General features: G+C 37.9%; 1 protein-coding gene across 1 annotated transcript in view; it reads left to right on the forward strand.

Moving 5' to 3' along the window:
• Positions 1 to 13,239, forward strand: part of LAMB4 (laminin subunit beta 4) — a 67,374-nt gene extending 54,135 nt beyond the window's left edge. Inside the window, exons 34-39 of the mRNA XM_053465463.1 lie at positions 625 to 684; positions 1,245 to 1,443; positions 2,041 to 2,179; positions 2,638 to 2,814; positions 5,920 to 6,073; positions 12,996 to 13,239. Coding sequence (XP_053321438.1) covers positions 625 to 684; positions 1,245 to 1,443; positions 2,041 to 2,179; positions 2,638 to 2,814; positions 5,920 to 6,073; positions 12,996 to 13,135 — 869 coding nt within the window. The 3' untranslated portion in view covers positions 13,136 to 13,239. The remainder of the gene's footprint in view (positions 1 to 624; positions 685 to 1,244; positions 1,444 to 2,040; positions 2,180 to 2,637; positions 2,815 to 5,919; positions 6,074 to 12,995) is intronic.
• Positions 13,240 to 15,338: the final 2,099 nt, after the last annotated feature.

Here is a 15,338-nt window from a genome sequence, read left to right on the forward strand (position 1 = left end):
TATTCATTATAATCATGTTTCTTTTTTAATGGTTTATCTCGCTATTTGAAAACATTAGTGATTTTGTGAGAGTTTAGAATAAACTGTGTTGTTAATCTTTGCTTTGTAAATAGGTGATTTTTTAGGACAATTTAATATGACTGCTGTTTTCTTTTAGTTAAAGGAGGGTTGTGCTATGGCTAGCAAGATGGAGAAACAGCAAGCAGTCAACATCAGGATTGGGTGAAACACAATAAAAGGAACAATAAGCCAAAAGTAACATAGGCTGGCTTTTCCCGCCCCCTCGCTCTTGGTAGCGAAGGTTCCCAAGTATGCCTTATTCCTACCCGTCTAAAAACTATAACTGTTAACCCAGAGGTTACCATAATCCATGTCCTGGCCAGATACACTCAAGTGAAGAACCTATCCTTGTTTAAATGCTGATATCAGGCAAACTGCAAGGCAGAAAAAGAGTTTTGAGTAAAAATATCATAAGCAGACTACACTTTATCCAATGTTATATGATATCTTTGAAGCTGGGTCTTTTAAAGTAAATAAAAATACATATATGATTTAGTTCATGCTGTTATACTACCTGTTTATATTAAATAATCCTTGCATTTTTTATTGTTATTTTGCTTGCAGATAGCACAGTACTGTACTATTGCCCAAAAAGGGGCACCCCCAACACACCACAGGAAGTCGGTAAGGCTTTTCTCATGAATGACTTATTCATTATTGGTAAATAGTGTTTCCTTGCTATTTAAAGAGACAGTGTAACCCGCATTTCACAATGTGAAATAGACTAAATTTCAAAATGGTTTCATGGTTTGTTTGGTTTTTGTTTTTATTCACATTACTGTAGCTATTAAGGCTGTAGAACACTTTGATACGTTTAAATGTGGCATACATTCTGAGCTCATAGGAAAGAAGGATACCAAGGAAGGGAAAATGGACAGAGAGGGGCAATGGGGAGGTATATAATTACCGCCAGTCAGCTCCAGTGCTGGCTCGATGAATGCTGCAGAAAGACTGTGGGTATGTGTGGAAAGCACACCCATTAATTTTAATGAGAGTGCTTTCCTATCAGTGATTGGCTGCTTGTTAGACCATGGAAGATGAGGGCATCTTAGGGCATATTATTTTAATATGCATTCTTCCTCAGTGGGGCAGTCAGGGACAGTAACCCATCCCTGAAATTGTAGCAGTTGACCTAGTAGATACTATGCAAATAGTGCCAGTCTTTTTTTTCTCCTATGTTTCAGAAGCTTTTGTATCCCCTGAAGAAATAGAGAAGGTAGCGAATCAAATTCTTGCCATTAAGCTGCCTGCAGCCCCATATGATTTAATTGACACACTAAATAAGATCAAGGCATATTGTGATGATTACAAGAGGAACAAGAACAACTTAAAAAAGCAACTAGAAGAAGTTAACAAACTAACTCAAAGGGCAAAAGAAGCCAAGTAAGTATTTTTTCCCTAAAAACTGATATTTATTTTGGAATAAATCTAAATTAAATATGTTAAATTTATTGTTTCTAACATGTTCTGTAGACATAATTCCAGGGGTTTTTTTTGTGCATACATTAAGTTTCAGATGTATCCAATATGTTTTGGTATACACTACAAACAGCTCAACTTTGGAACTTTTAAAAGAGAACAATATTCTCTTTCCTGTGGCTGCTTTCAGTATCATAATGACAGAAAATCTGGATGTGTTGTGTTCACTTGTGGGTGCCATTAATATACAACCAAATAACCCTGGAGAAACCATACAAATGCACTGACTGCTTCAAAAACATCTCTGTTTCTCTGTTATACCCACTTTGACTTTATATCGACCATGGACTGCAAAACTTTCAGGTTTCCAAACAATGGTTCAGCTGCTACCGTAACTGGTGCCAGACCAGCTATTGAATTAGGGGCTGCCAGGTCTCAAGCCCCAAGTCCAACCGGAGAATCCCACTGATACAATATATCAACAGTTGGTAAATGTTTACCTTTTCTAATTGAGTCTTGTTGAAATATGATCTAATATTTACATTGTACATATCCTTTCAGAAAGGTGGTTGAAAATCTACCAAATGGAGATGAAATACGAATTAATTTGAAGAATGCTGAAAACTTACAGCAGAAAGTTACTTCTATCCTCAACAGTATAACTAAGGAAATCCAGGATATCAGGAACAAGATTTCACGAGTAATTTCACATGCTGACACCGATGTTAACTAATACAAATTACAATACTAACATGAACTGAGTTACCATTGAGATCTCTCAAATAATAAGTACATTAATACGGAAGAATTAATTCTAAAGTAAATGTAAATAATTGTTATTGCAATTCCCAACTTCTTAAGGTTTAAACAAATCTGTATTGTTTCACGCATATTTTATTTTCTGAAAGAGAAACTAGCACAAAATATTGTTTAATTTCATTTAGAATTTTTTTGAATGTCCAGTGGCTCGAATAACGTGTGCCCAATTAATAGATGTTCCAATAAATAGGTGCCAGAAATGTAAACAGGAGATGGTTGTAGACTTATGAAATTTAGAGGATCTGACATGATTACTGCTTAAGGAAGACGTGTAACATAGGTGAAGTTAGATACATATCTCACAATAATACTCCTTTTTTTTTTCTTTCCTACGCAAAGGCTAAAGCCAGGGCAGATACAACGGATGATAAACTGAAAGCCATTAAAGACTTTCATTCTAAATTAGAGACTAAAATTGCAGAGCTGCAGGAAAAAATGCTGAGGAACAAAAACGAGGCTGCAAAAGCGCAGAAAAGAGCAAACACTGCACTGAAACAAGCTACAGAAAGTGAAAATGTACGTAAGATTTACAAAAAGAACATTAGCAAATATGTGTGTAACAATGATGCATGCTGTGAGGAACCGACAAGTACAAAGAAGCAATACAATCATAAAAGCTAAGATGTCGTATGGCAGAGGTTGAATGCTGCAAAATTTGTTAGCACTTAATAAATAAAGGTCAACCCCGCTTGTTACCCTATAAACGTACATGTAGGTCCACAAATGCTGTGGCAAGACATCTTCCTGCCCCTGCATGGGAAATCTGGCTGTGTATTGACAGCCTTGATTCCCCCTTTACAGCAGAAGCCAGCATCCCTGACTTCCTGCTGGTCAATCGTGTGTAACACGATCCCTTCCCTTCCTGTAGGCTGGAAGGTCAGTGGAAGACAGGTGAGACTCAGCAGGGTCTGTCTAGATTTCTTTGATTGCTCCCCCTGGGGTTGATTGCACAAATTGTGATCAGCAATGCAAGTCTATGGAGCCCTGTTTGCTGATAACAGTCTGATCAGTGCAGGGGTGATCGGAGGGAAGACAGTGAGAAACTTACGGAATAAACCAATAAATATTCATTTTTATTATCCAATGAAAGGTACTCATTTTGGAACCTTGGAAGGCTGAAGGGCTGAGTTGACCCTGCCAGGATTTGAACCTATGACCATGAGGTTTGAATAGGCTTTGAAGTCAGGGCAGTTTATCAAATAAGCTATGGGGGCTTAATCAAGGTGCCCTTTTTCCATGTTTGATGTACCCACACAAATATACACCCCGAAAGAAAAAAAAATAGAGCTTTCATTTGAAACAATAGAAACATGCAAAACATAATAATTGTGAGTACTGGTATGTTAACCCCTTCGTGACAAAGGCTGATTTTATTTTTTGTACCCTTTGTGACAATGGCCGTTTTAACATTTCTGCGCTGCTCCTGTTTAGCTGTAATTTTCTTCTTTCCCGTTTACTGAACCCACACAAGTTATATATTGTTTTTTTCAGGACAATAAGGTCTTTCTTTAGATAACATTGTTTTGATTGTATCATATTATTTACCATTAAAAAAAGTGTAAAATATGGTGAAAAATTTATAAAAAAATGACTTTTTCTAAATTTTTGTTGAAAAATCTTTTACTCCTCTATAAAAGGTAATGAAAAAACCTGCTAAATAGATTCTACTATTCGTCCTGAATTTAGAAATACCCAATGTTTTTATGTTTTTTTGCTTTTTTTCTGCATGTTATGGGGCAATAAGTGCAGGTAGCATTTTGCTATTTCAAAACCATGTTTTCCAAATCTGGTAATTCTTCCCCCCATGTGCCACCTCTGGGTATCTTTGAAGCCGGCCAATGCAATTTACCCCATCAAATCATATATTTTTGAAAACTAGACACCCCAGGGTATTTCAAATGCTAGTATTTTAACTCTTTCCATGCACTAATTGTACCACTCGTCTTTGTCAAACTTTGTGGTAGTCATTTTTTTGCATTTTCTTTCTACACACGTTTTACTTCAGGTATGAATTAACAGGTCCTGGTATATGTCACTGTCATAAAATATGTGTTCAGCAACATCTCCTGAGTACAGCAATACCCCACATGAATGGTTTTGCCTGGCTGTTTGGGGGGCAAAGGGCCACATTTGGGGCATGCGCATTTTTCAATGTTGAACTTTGGCATTTGGTGATCCACTGCCCATGCCCTATTTGGTACATCTTTGAGCCCAGCCATTTCAGTGTTCCCAATAAAACCATATATTTTTGAAAACTAGACACCCCAGGGTATTTCAGATATTGGTATTTTAACTCTTTCCATGCACTAATTCTACCACCAGTCTTTGTCAAACTTTGTGGTAGTCATTTTTTTGCATTTTTTTTGGTCACAGCCCATCCTGGGGTGAGTGAGTGGTGTTGCTGAATGCCTCCTGATCGAGGCATTTCAGCAACACCATTGAAGTTTAGGAGGTGATCGTTGATCGCCTCCTAAAAACTTTTAAAACGGGCGTCCGTCCGCACTGTATTGTTTGTTTGTTTATTTTAGTTTTCATTTTTATTCATTAAAAATAACTGTTCTAAAAATGTTTCCTTTTGTATGAAGAAACATTGTCTGATCTCCCCTGCAGTGATCACACTGTGATCAGCAAGCAAGGCTCCATAGACTTGCATTGTTCATTGCAATGCATGCCAGCCAGCAGGGGGAGCATTCAAAGATCCAAGCAGGGTCTACTGGATCTCCCCTGTACTCCAGTGACCTTCCTGTAGGCATTACCAGTAACATCTATCAGAAGGGAATGCCTGATTGCGCAATCGGGCATTCCTTGTGTAACAGCGTACTGTTGCTTGCACCGTTGCATGCAATAGACAGCCTGATCTCCTATGTAGATGCAGGGAGATGTTCCTGCCGCTCCAATAAAATCCGAATGTACCGGTAAGCCCTGATGGGCATCTTGCCACAGCTATTTAGGACATAACCATACATCCATATGGTCGCAGAGGTAAAGAAATAATTTTATATAAATGATTAGGTCATAATGAATACTTTAGAGTATAATAAACAAAAGACTTCAGATTTGTGAATCAAACTTATGTTTATTGAATATATAGAATGTAAACAATAATTACATTAAATACAAAAATACATCTATAAAGCAGAGTACATGTATACACAAGTATAATGCTTGCCAATAAATATAATAATTTGCAACATACCCATTAGATACAGTCTCTTGTAGTTCTCTTCCCTCCCTCAAACTCATTTTTTCTATATCTTTACCCAATGTCTTGGGTATAAGTTTGCATTGCGACTCAGCATGACCTTGAACATGTTACTCAATGTTGTTTATCCAGAGTTCTGTACACCTGCAAGATCCTAAACATGACACGTACTGTATCTTTTAGTATATTAAAAAACACAAAGTGGAAATAAATGAACCATTGTACTTATATTGCTGTAGCTAACGTTAATATAATATATATTAATATGCTTATAACAGTATAAAGGAAAGTGTGAGTACACTAAATCTTAATAGATGCATCAATCATGAAGAATCTATTATCAGTATAAGATTGTGACACGTTAAGTAATCTTAAGTGAAAATATGTGTTTTAATATACATATCTCAATGTTTTCACAGAGTCTTAATGATCTGAAGGAGAAATATGAACTTCTTCAAGAAAAACTAAAGAAGAGAGACATTCCTCCAGAATTATTAGAAAGAATAGAAAGGCTTAAAAAAGAAGCTGAAGATGTTGTCACGGAAATAGGAAAGAAATCTAATCGTATATCAGGTAATCCTCACTGCTTCCCTTAGTGCACAGGTAATGCAAACAAGAACAGATGTCTATGGGTATAATGCAAAGGTTTCCTATCAAAAAGTGGTAAAACAGAGCAATGTTTTAGTCATATCATTAGGTTAAAGGGGAATGCCCATCAATTATTTATTAATTGTATACGATTTAAAAACAGGTTTTCCAGTTTGTCTAATAGACAAATATCCTGACTTCTTATACTGATTGAGGTAAAATGTATGTCTTAATCAAACAGACTTCATTAGTATTGCCATAAAGAGCTAACTAAATGTGGTGTTTGAGCATTATAGCACATTTTAGAACAGCATGCTCCAGGTAACGCAAATTTATTGGAACAAAATCAGATAAAACCAGATTTTTGTCAGTGCTAATCTACTGTATAAAGCGCTGTGTTTTATGCTCAAGGTGACAATTTTGTCCACTTTAACAATATAATTCCATTTTAATGGTGTAGCGTTAACTAACATGCACCACTTTTTCTTATGAAAAGACAGACTGCAGGACATTTTCTGTCCTGCAGTGCACAGTGAAGTCTTCTTCTTCTATCCTGAAACAATTCATTAGTTCTTATGCCCCTCTCCTCGTTTATACCAACAAATACTAGAAAATCCTGCAACAAGCTGGATATGCAGTACACTGAAAATCACTAAAACCTATACAGAGCTTCTCTCTGTGTTGGAAGATTGTAACCTCAAATTAAACTAAGTGGTTTGCACTGGATGCATCATGTCCAGTCATCGGTACAATATAGTGGCAATGCCTGGTGGGGAGTTGACTTTCCCTCCTACCTAAAGCTAAGTTAGATGTGCTGTTATGGGGAGCTTTAAGTGTAACCATTCCAGACCTCCCCAAAAAGCAGCAGGAGAAAAATTAATGCTCTGGGTTGACAAAAGTAACCAAAAACATTCTGATAAAAAAAGCAGGGGCATCAAGGGAGGAAAGAGTTTCTCCTCCCTTGATGCCCCTGCTTTTTTTTACCAGAATGTTTTGGCTAAACACACAATCATTGAGTAAAAACATAATAATCTAAAATAGAAAATAAAATGTGGGGTTGCCATTTGTCCGAAGATCACCCCTGCCATGGAAAACATCATTTTTTTCCCCTGTAAGTTATATTCTCAGTGTTCATCTGAATGCTGAGTTACATGTAAGGCACGTTGTCCTTTTCTCATATTTCCGAATTTGATCTACTAGTTGTCCGTTAGCTATTTGATTCCTAGTGCCTTATCAAATGCACTGTTAAATCTCCTAGTAGTGATACTTGCCTCTGAATGTGTAACTATTAAATATGTTAAATACTGTTCAGATTCCAGGTGTTTGATAGTAGATGAGGTAACTGTATAAAGAATCAACAGGGAGATATAACTAAGCTGTATGAACTTAATATTCATAATTATGAAACAATGAATTACTGCTTTCAATCAAAATGTTGAAAAAAAAATTAGTACACTAATGAAGGGGCTTGGATCATCTTTTACCTAGCAAATTCAACAATTCTAAATTAACATCTATGGTCTGTAAGGTCGGACGCATTTAATTCATTTTCAAACAACCATCTAATTAAAAGAATACAGCTGTATTCTTAGAAGCTCACACCCTACACATTGTTCAGACACGGTAAATTTATTTTTAAAATACTAGTCCTTCAAGGAACTCAGTTGTATTCTTGTAATGAACAACACATCCTTCATCAGGACACTATTTTCATATGATTACATGGAGTTGAAATGGTAACTTACAATTATAGGGGTTTCAAAATGCTAAACCATGAATAAAATGCTAAAGAAATGGTGACCACATTAACCAGACTGGAGCCAGAAGAGAGATATTTACACCAGTATGCATTGATTCTTTATGTACCCTAAGAATGTACAATTGATCAGGACAACTATATGTATTGGTATATCATCTTTGCATGTTATAACTAAGATGTTATATAGGCATTTTAACTAGAATGAATGCTATCAAAATCTATCTCAAAAATATATATTGTTTCTCACAAGATGAGATGTAGGTAGTCTAAATGTCACCTGTAACGTGAACATGGGCACAAACAAAAAGCATTTAAAGGGACAGTTTACTGTTGTTGCAGCTATGAACAAGACAGAAAAGTATTGCTTAAATATCCAAGTCACTCAAATATTATCTTGTTTTTTTTCTGAAATCTTACTTCAAGATGAATAATATGCAATGCTGACTTCAAAAGAGGCATATCTGAGAAAGGAATTCAAAGTATCCATGCATTCATTCCTGTTTGATAAAATCCACTACTCCTTCTTTTAAGTACAATTGAGTAAAAAATCAGTAATAAGCAGGGGCGTACCTAGAGTATTTGGCACCCGGGGCGGATCCTGTATGTGGCACCCCCCCCCCACACTTTAAAACTACCTGGCCGAAACTGAATATGACCCCCACACACACCATAAAAAACACTTTTATTTAAAGTAAGTAACACACCAAAATAGGACAAAACAATTAAATAACTATATATATATATATATATATATATATATATACATATAATTGTTAACAGCAATCACATTCCTATCATGCCCAGGCATACCCAGATTCCAGGAGGCACTCGCAGACTTGGCATGATAGGAGTATGATTGCCCTATCTACCCCTTCTCGCTCCCTTCTGCCCTATCTACCCCTTCTCACTCCCTTCTGCCCTATCTACCCCTTCTCACTCCCTATCTACCCCTCCTAACTATCTACCCTCTCCCTCTTTGAAGATCACTTACCTTTCAGGAGTCCTGCGAGGGGGTGCAAGGCCTCTGTCTCCCAGCTCTGCCACTGTATAGAACAGTATAGAGTGATGGGAGTTATGATGTACTTTAGAGCATAATTATATAATGAAAAATACATTGGAAATGGTACAGCATAACACCCATCACTCTCACACACTTATCAATCCACACTTACCAATCCACAAACACATACCAATCCACAAACACATACCAATCCACACATACCAATCCACACAGATACACCAATCCACACACATACACCAATCCACACATATAGTAATCCATACACATACCAATCCACACACATACACCAATCCACACACATACCAATCCACACACATACCAATCCACACACATACCAATCCACACACATACCAATCCACACACACATAGCAATCCACACACACATAGCAATCCACACACACATAGCAATCCACACACATACACCAATCCACACATACACCAATCCACACACATACACCAATCCACACACATACACCAATCCACACACATACACCAATCCACACATATACACCAATCCACACACATACACCAATCCACACATATACACCAATCGACACACATACCAATCCACACATACCAATCCACACATACACCAATCCACACACATACCAATCCACACACATACACCAATCCACACACACATACACCAATCCACACACACATACCAATCCACACACATACACCAATCCACACACATACACCAATCCACACACATACACCAATCCACACACATACACCAATCCACTCTCACTGTATGCTTTCCTACCTTTCCTCTTTTCTCCTTACAGCTTCTTTTCCTTCTCTTCGCTCCTCTTCTTCAGTTCTTCTGTCTTCTCTATCTTCTTCCGGGTCAGAGGGCACGGACAGCGGTGGGCGCGGCTTCAGTGTTGTGCGCCGGGATCTAACAACAAACCCCGGCGCACAACAGCTGTTGCCGCGCTGATCGCAAGGGAGCGATATCGGGGGTCTTTAACAGACCTCCGGCTCCCTTGAGTGATTTTAAGCCGGGTTCAAGGAAAATCCTTGAACCGGCTTAAAATCACTCAAGGGAGCCGGTGGTCTGTTAAAGACCTCCGATACCGCTCCCTTGCAAGCCTTCTCCTCCAGCGGCGGACATTACTGTCCGTCTCTGGAGGGGTGCCGGGTGCCGGCAAGTTGGCACCCCCTGATGAGCGGCACCCGGTGCGGACCGCCCCCCCCGCCCCCCGCTAGGTACGCTACTGGTAATAAGTCTAGATTTAACCCTGAGACTCTAACACCTTATGCTGACTCACTCACGCTTTCATAAAAAAAACACCAACCCACCCGCTGACACCAAATACTCACACACACTCATGATAACACCATACACTATCATACAATAACAGCATACAGTAACACACTGGGAGATTGAATGTCAGCAAAAAAACACAACAAAAAACTTTATACTAAGCAACTTAATAAGATACACAGAGTATTAAATGGGAACCGTATACCTTTTGACATATATATTGAGATCATAGAAACTGTTACAATCCACAGAAATTTAGTGCACCATAAGATGACTTGTTATGTGTTGTTTACCCATTGTACAGAGTTGTGTAATATGATGGCACTATTTAAAACAATAAATAATAATAATAATATATTTATCTTAAAATATGATATGAAGTTACAATAATGAACAGGCACAATCTGGTTTAACTAAAGCGTACACATTATGTTCTTTTCCTTATTGAATACATCATTGAAACATTCACAATGTGGGTTGGAAAAAGTATGTGATCCCTTAAGCTATTCACTTCAACAAAAGCTAATTGGAGTCAAGTGTTAGCACAGCTACTTTCACATAAAAAAACACTAAAAATACTGTGCTATTCTCTAGAAGCTGCTGATATGAACCATGCTCTCAAAAAGCTTACATATTTATCAGTCCACAGTTAGACAAATTGTCAATAAATGAGGACGATTCAGTACTGTAGCTGCCAGCTGAAGCTCAGTAGAAGTTAGATGATGCACCAGGACAAACCCTAAACATCGGACTAACTCTACTACAGAATGGCTTAAAAAACAAACTCCTCCTTTTCAAGCAGCCCAGTCAGACATGATAAGATTATGGCTGAGCTTAAGAAGTTCTGCAAGAAGGAGTGGTCTAAAATTCCTCCTGAACGTTGTGCAGGTCTGATATGCAGCTACCAGAAGCCCTTGTTTGAGGTTATTGCTGCCAAGCAATATATTAAATCCAAGGATTCATTTACTTTTTTTCATCAGCAATGTGAATGTAATGGGTGTGTTCCACAAAGAAACAAATAATTATTATTGTCTGTGTGGTAATAGCTTTAGTACATTCTATTTGTCTATATTTGTGACTTAGATGTAACATTCTCTTACATTAGATGAGCAGTGTTTATGTGCAGTTTGCAATAGTTTTGGGGGTTTATGTTGTGGGAGTTGAATTGCTTTCTTATGAGTATGATTTTAGTGTGCTATCTTCATTTTCCACAAAACATTTTACATGGGTTATTGAATTGAATCCATTCTGTCTTCTTCTCAAGTTACAATGTCATCTAACTACTGCTCCTACTAAAGACTTATTACCGTATTAAACAGGGAGGCAGTTGTCATTCCAAGGAACAGAGATAGTATTGTCATTTATATATGCTCTGTGACAAAGAGTGCTTTGTCTGTACATGTTTAGAAAGGCAGAAAATTCCAATGCCTTATGGAAAAATATCTCTAGACACATACTTAAGTGTATTCTTGCAATGCCACTTTACATACAAAAGATTTTCTAGATTTTGTTTCAGCAGAAAATCTCATTCACTTTTGAAGAGTGAAAATTGAGCCGGCGCAATATTGTCCCTTGTATAGCTTCTTTAAGAAAAAGATGGAATGCACCCAAAGTTGTTATGTGTGATTAGTCTGCTGGCAAAAGCACTTATACACTAGCATAGTCTGGCACTAGTGACAGCAGTTGTTCCAGATGATTGAAAGGTACAGAACCACACGAGGGGAAAAGTTAGGGGGTAGAGCCTGGCAATTACATACCAGGACATAGTCTATTCATAATGGTTTGAGTAGTGTCAAGCTCAAAGTACAGTCAAGTTGCTTCAGCCATTCACTAAAGTAAGCTCAACTGCCCTTTCAACTGTAAGGTTGATTTAATTCAAGTTGGCTCTTGCAGTGAGCTGCTTTGAAAAGCATAGTCGAGTTGGCAGTAAAGTTGAGTTGCAAATGGGCGAGAGCACTTAATAATGCATACAAAAGAAGTTAAACCCATACATGCCCCCTCCCAAATAGACGGTCTCCTTAAAGTAATAGAAGCATAACAAAGTAGACTAAATAGTCTGTCCACGTTGCGTCAACTATTTTTTTAATATGGAACAGTCAACATAGAATCAGTGGAATCTGTGCTACTGCCTGTACTATGCCCCACAATTGGTCAATTTTACCTGGATTTATTTAATAGTTGCTTATTGTAAGTTCTGCAACCACTTCAACCTTTCACCAGTAAAACCTACATAGAGGTTCTATCTCATAGCAAGCTCCAGTGTTCAACAATCCAATGTTTGTACAGCATGGCATCATCTTTGCAACAGTTTGCATTTTCTTTAAAATTTATTTGGCCAAATTAAACCAAGCTGTAGCCATGTAGCCATCTTAACTGGTAGCTAAAACTTGTTAATTTTTTTTTAAAAAAAAAGGTGCAGGTTCAAGTTACTTAAATGAAAATCCCTTGTGTAAATGACTTAAATTCCAGGTAATGCATCTATCAGCACTTATTCAGCGCACAACAGATCTAAAGCACTCTAATGCACTGCACAAAGCAGTATATAGACTCATTTCTGTTTTCTATTGCACTTGCTGATTAGTTCAAGCCTGTTGAAAAATCTTTGGCGGCATTCTTCTTATATCCCCCCCCCCCCAAAATTAATGAATTCATTGTTAAATCACCTTGTTTAACCTTTATAGTTTTAACAGCTGTACCGTCTACACATTCTGTGCGTATATATCTGTTTAAGAAAGGAGTACAATCTAACCCCAGAGCCCACAGTGCCTCTGCTCATATTTTTATTGCATGTATAACTCAATGTATAGCAGTCCAAAATATGCTCTCTACAAATAATAATAATGTTTCTGTGTTGCAGAACTGGAAGAGAAGATTGACGACATCAACAAAGAAACCCAAGATAAAGTCAATCAACTAAAAGACCTCGAAGAGCAAGTCATAGCACTTAAGAATAGTATTTTAAAAGAAGAAAATATATATTCTATATGTAAATCTTAGTGATACACTAAGTAGAAAATGAAAAAAGTTCAAAGACACGTAATGCTCAAAAGACTAATTGTATTGTAATTATCCAAGTAAACTGTGCACCAGACAACTTGTGATTATTGTATGAGTGTTCATTCTGAAGATAAATACAGAGAGCAAAGCTATGCCATTTCCCATGCTATGAAGGTGATCGTGTTAGGAAAAAAAGTGGGTGCAATGGACGAGGTACTCCATGATCCAGATGGCTGAGATGCACTCTACTACACACATACTGCAGTTACAAAGGCAGGAGTCTACAGTGAATATGTATACCCCTATACTAATTATCCAGGACCCCTAGGCAGTAGCCCAATGGTTAATCCTTTATAGTACATAAAATTTACACATAAATGCAATTAGGTTTATTTTTTGTTTGTATGGCAACAGTCTGAGTATCAGATTTTGAAAAATATACCAATTTAGCATCCCATAAAAAATAGTTTTTCATCTAATATCAAATTTCTGCTTATTAAATTTGCATCTGTGCAAGGGTGACCCTAGGGTTGGTCTTCAGCCTCCCATAACTACACACTGGCTCTACAGTATAGTACACATACACACACTTATCCTCCTCGACCCCCCCGCCTATTACCTCATTGAGCAGCACTACTATAACAAGGTTGGATAATGCGTGTTACATGACCCCACTGGAAGCCTCAGTGACGGGATGCTTGCACCCGCAATGTCCACGGGCATCTAAGTAATTCTGTTGGACTAGGACAGGATGTTGACAGCTATGTTTAGGTTGCATATATAATTGCCCATATAATATAATATATGTTGCCCATATTTTGGCCAGTTTAGGACAATTGGTTCGGAACAGGCTTTGACGTCAGACGGGTACTATATTTGGCACCTCTACTGAAAGACTAAAAAAAAAAGTTACTTATATGTAAGTAAACAAGTATGTTCTTGTTTAGAGAGAAAAGTCTCTTATTTATGCAATTTTTAGATATTTTAATACCGTATTTGCTCGATTATAAGACGAGGTTTTTTTCAGAGCAAATGCTCTGAAAAATAGCCCTCGTCTTATAATCGAGGTCGTCTTCTAATTAGACCTCAAAAAAATGTCTGCTGGGGCCGTGCTGCTTACCGGTGCTTTGGTCCCGAGCAGCGTCTCTTCTATTAGCAGCAGGAAGCTAGCAGAGTGTCACATAATTCTGCCTCCCCCTCCTTCCTCTGGGGGCGGGGCCAGAGAAGTTGCTCGCACAGCCGGGCCCCTGCAGACGTCTGCGAGTGGGAGATCTGCAGTTCAGGTAAGGGGGTGGGGGGCTGGGGGGTTTGAGTGTGTGTGTATGTGTGATAAATGGAATGAATGAGTATTTAAATGCTTGTGAATGAGTGTGTGTGTGATAGCATGGATGTGTAAGGGGGGTGGTGGTGGTAGCATGGCATAGGGAGGCTGTACTCAAACTCCTATCATCCCCAGGTTCCAGCATGTACTGGCTGCCTTGGCTTGATAGGAGTTTGATTGCTGTTAGCAGTTATATATACCTCCAGAAATGCCTTTTAACCCCTTATATGCCACTCTGGCATATAGGGGGTTAAAAGGCATATCATGGGGCAGAGTGGCATATAGGAGGGCATAAGACATTTCTGGAGGCAGAGTGGCATATAGAGGGTTAAAAGGCACATCATGGGGCAGAGTGGCAAATAAAGGGGAATTAAGGCATTTCTGGGGGCAGAGTGGCATCCTTGGGGGCAGATGTGCATAACTGGGGGGGCAGGTTGGCAAATAAAAGGAAATGAAAAAATATATATTTTTCTCAATCATAGCTTTTATTAAATATGGAAAAATTGTTTACATGAATTAATATTTAGTAGTAAAACTTTTTTCCTATAGGGTAGTCTTATATTCAGGCTTTTTGTTTTTTTCCTAAATTAATATTTAGATTTTGGGGGGTCGTCTTATAATCAGGGTCGTCTTATAATCGAGCAAATACGGTAATTACTACAATTTGTGCACGCACATGTAGTCACCTATAGCAGCACAAGTGTATCTTCCTAGCCGCAAATCATATGTGCACTTTTGCACATCATGTATATGGATTTATATTATTGCTTGCATGCATGCACGCAATCCCATATGTATACATTCACCATTCTTGGTGTTATGTATGGTATTTTATGTAACTACTTCCAGGCATACACGCAATCAGACATACACACATTAACC

Source organism: Spea bombifrons, chromosome 4 (assembly GCF_027358695.1).
Source record: "Spea bombifrons isolate aSpeBom1 chromosome 4, aSpeBom1.2.pri, whole genome shotgun sequence".
In the NCBI taxonomy this organism is placed as follows: domain Eukaryota; kingdom Metazoa; phylum Chordata; class Amphibia; order Anura; family Pelobatidae; genus Spea; species Spea bombifrons.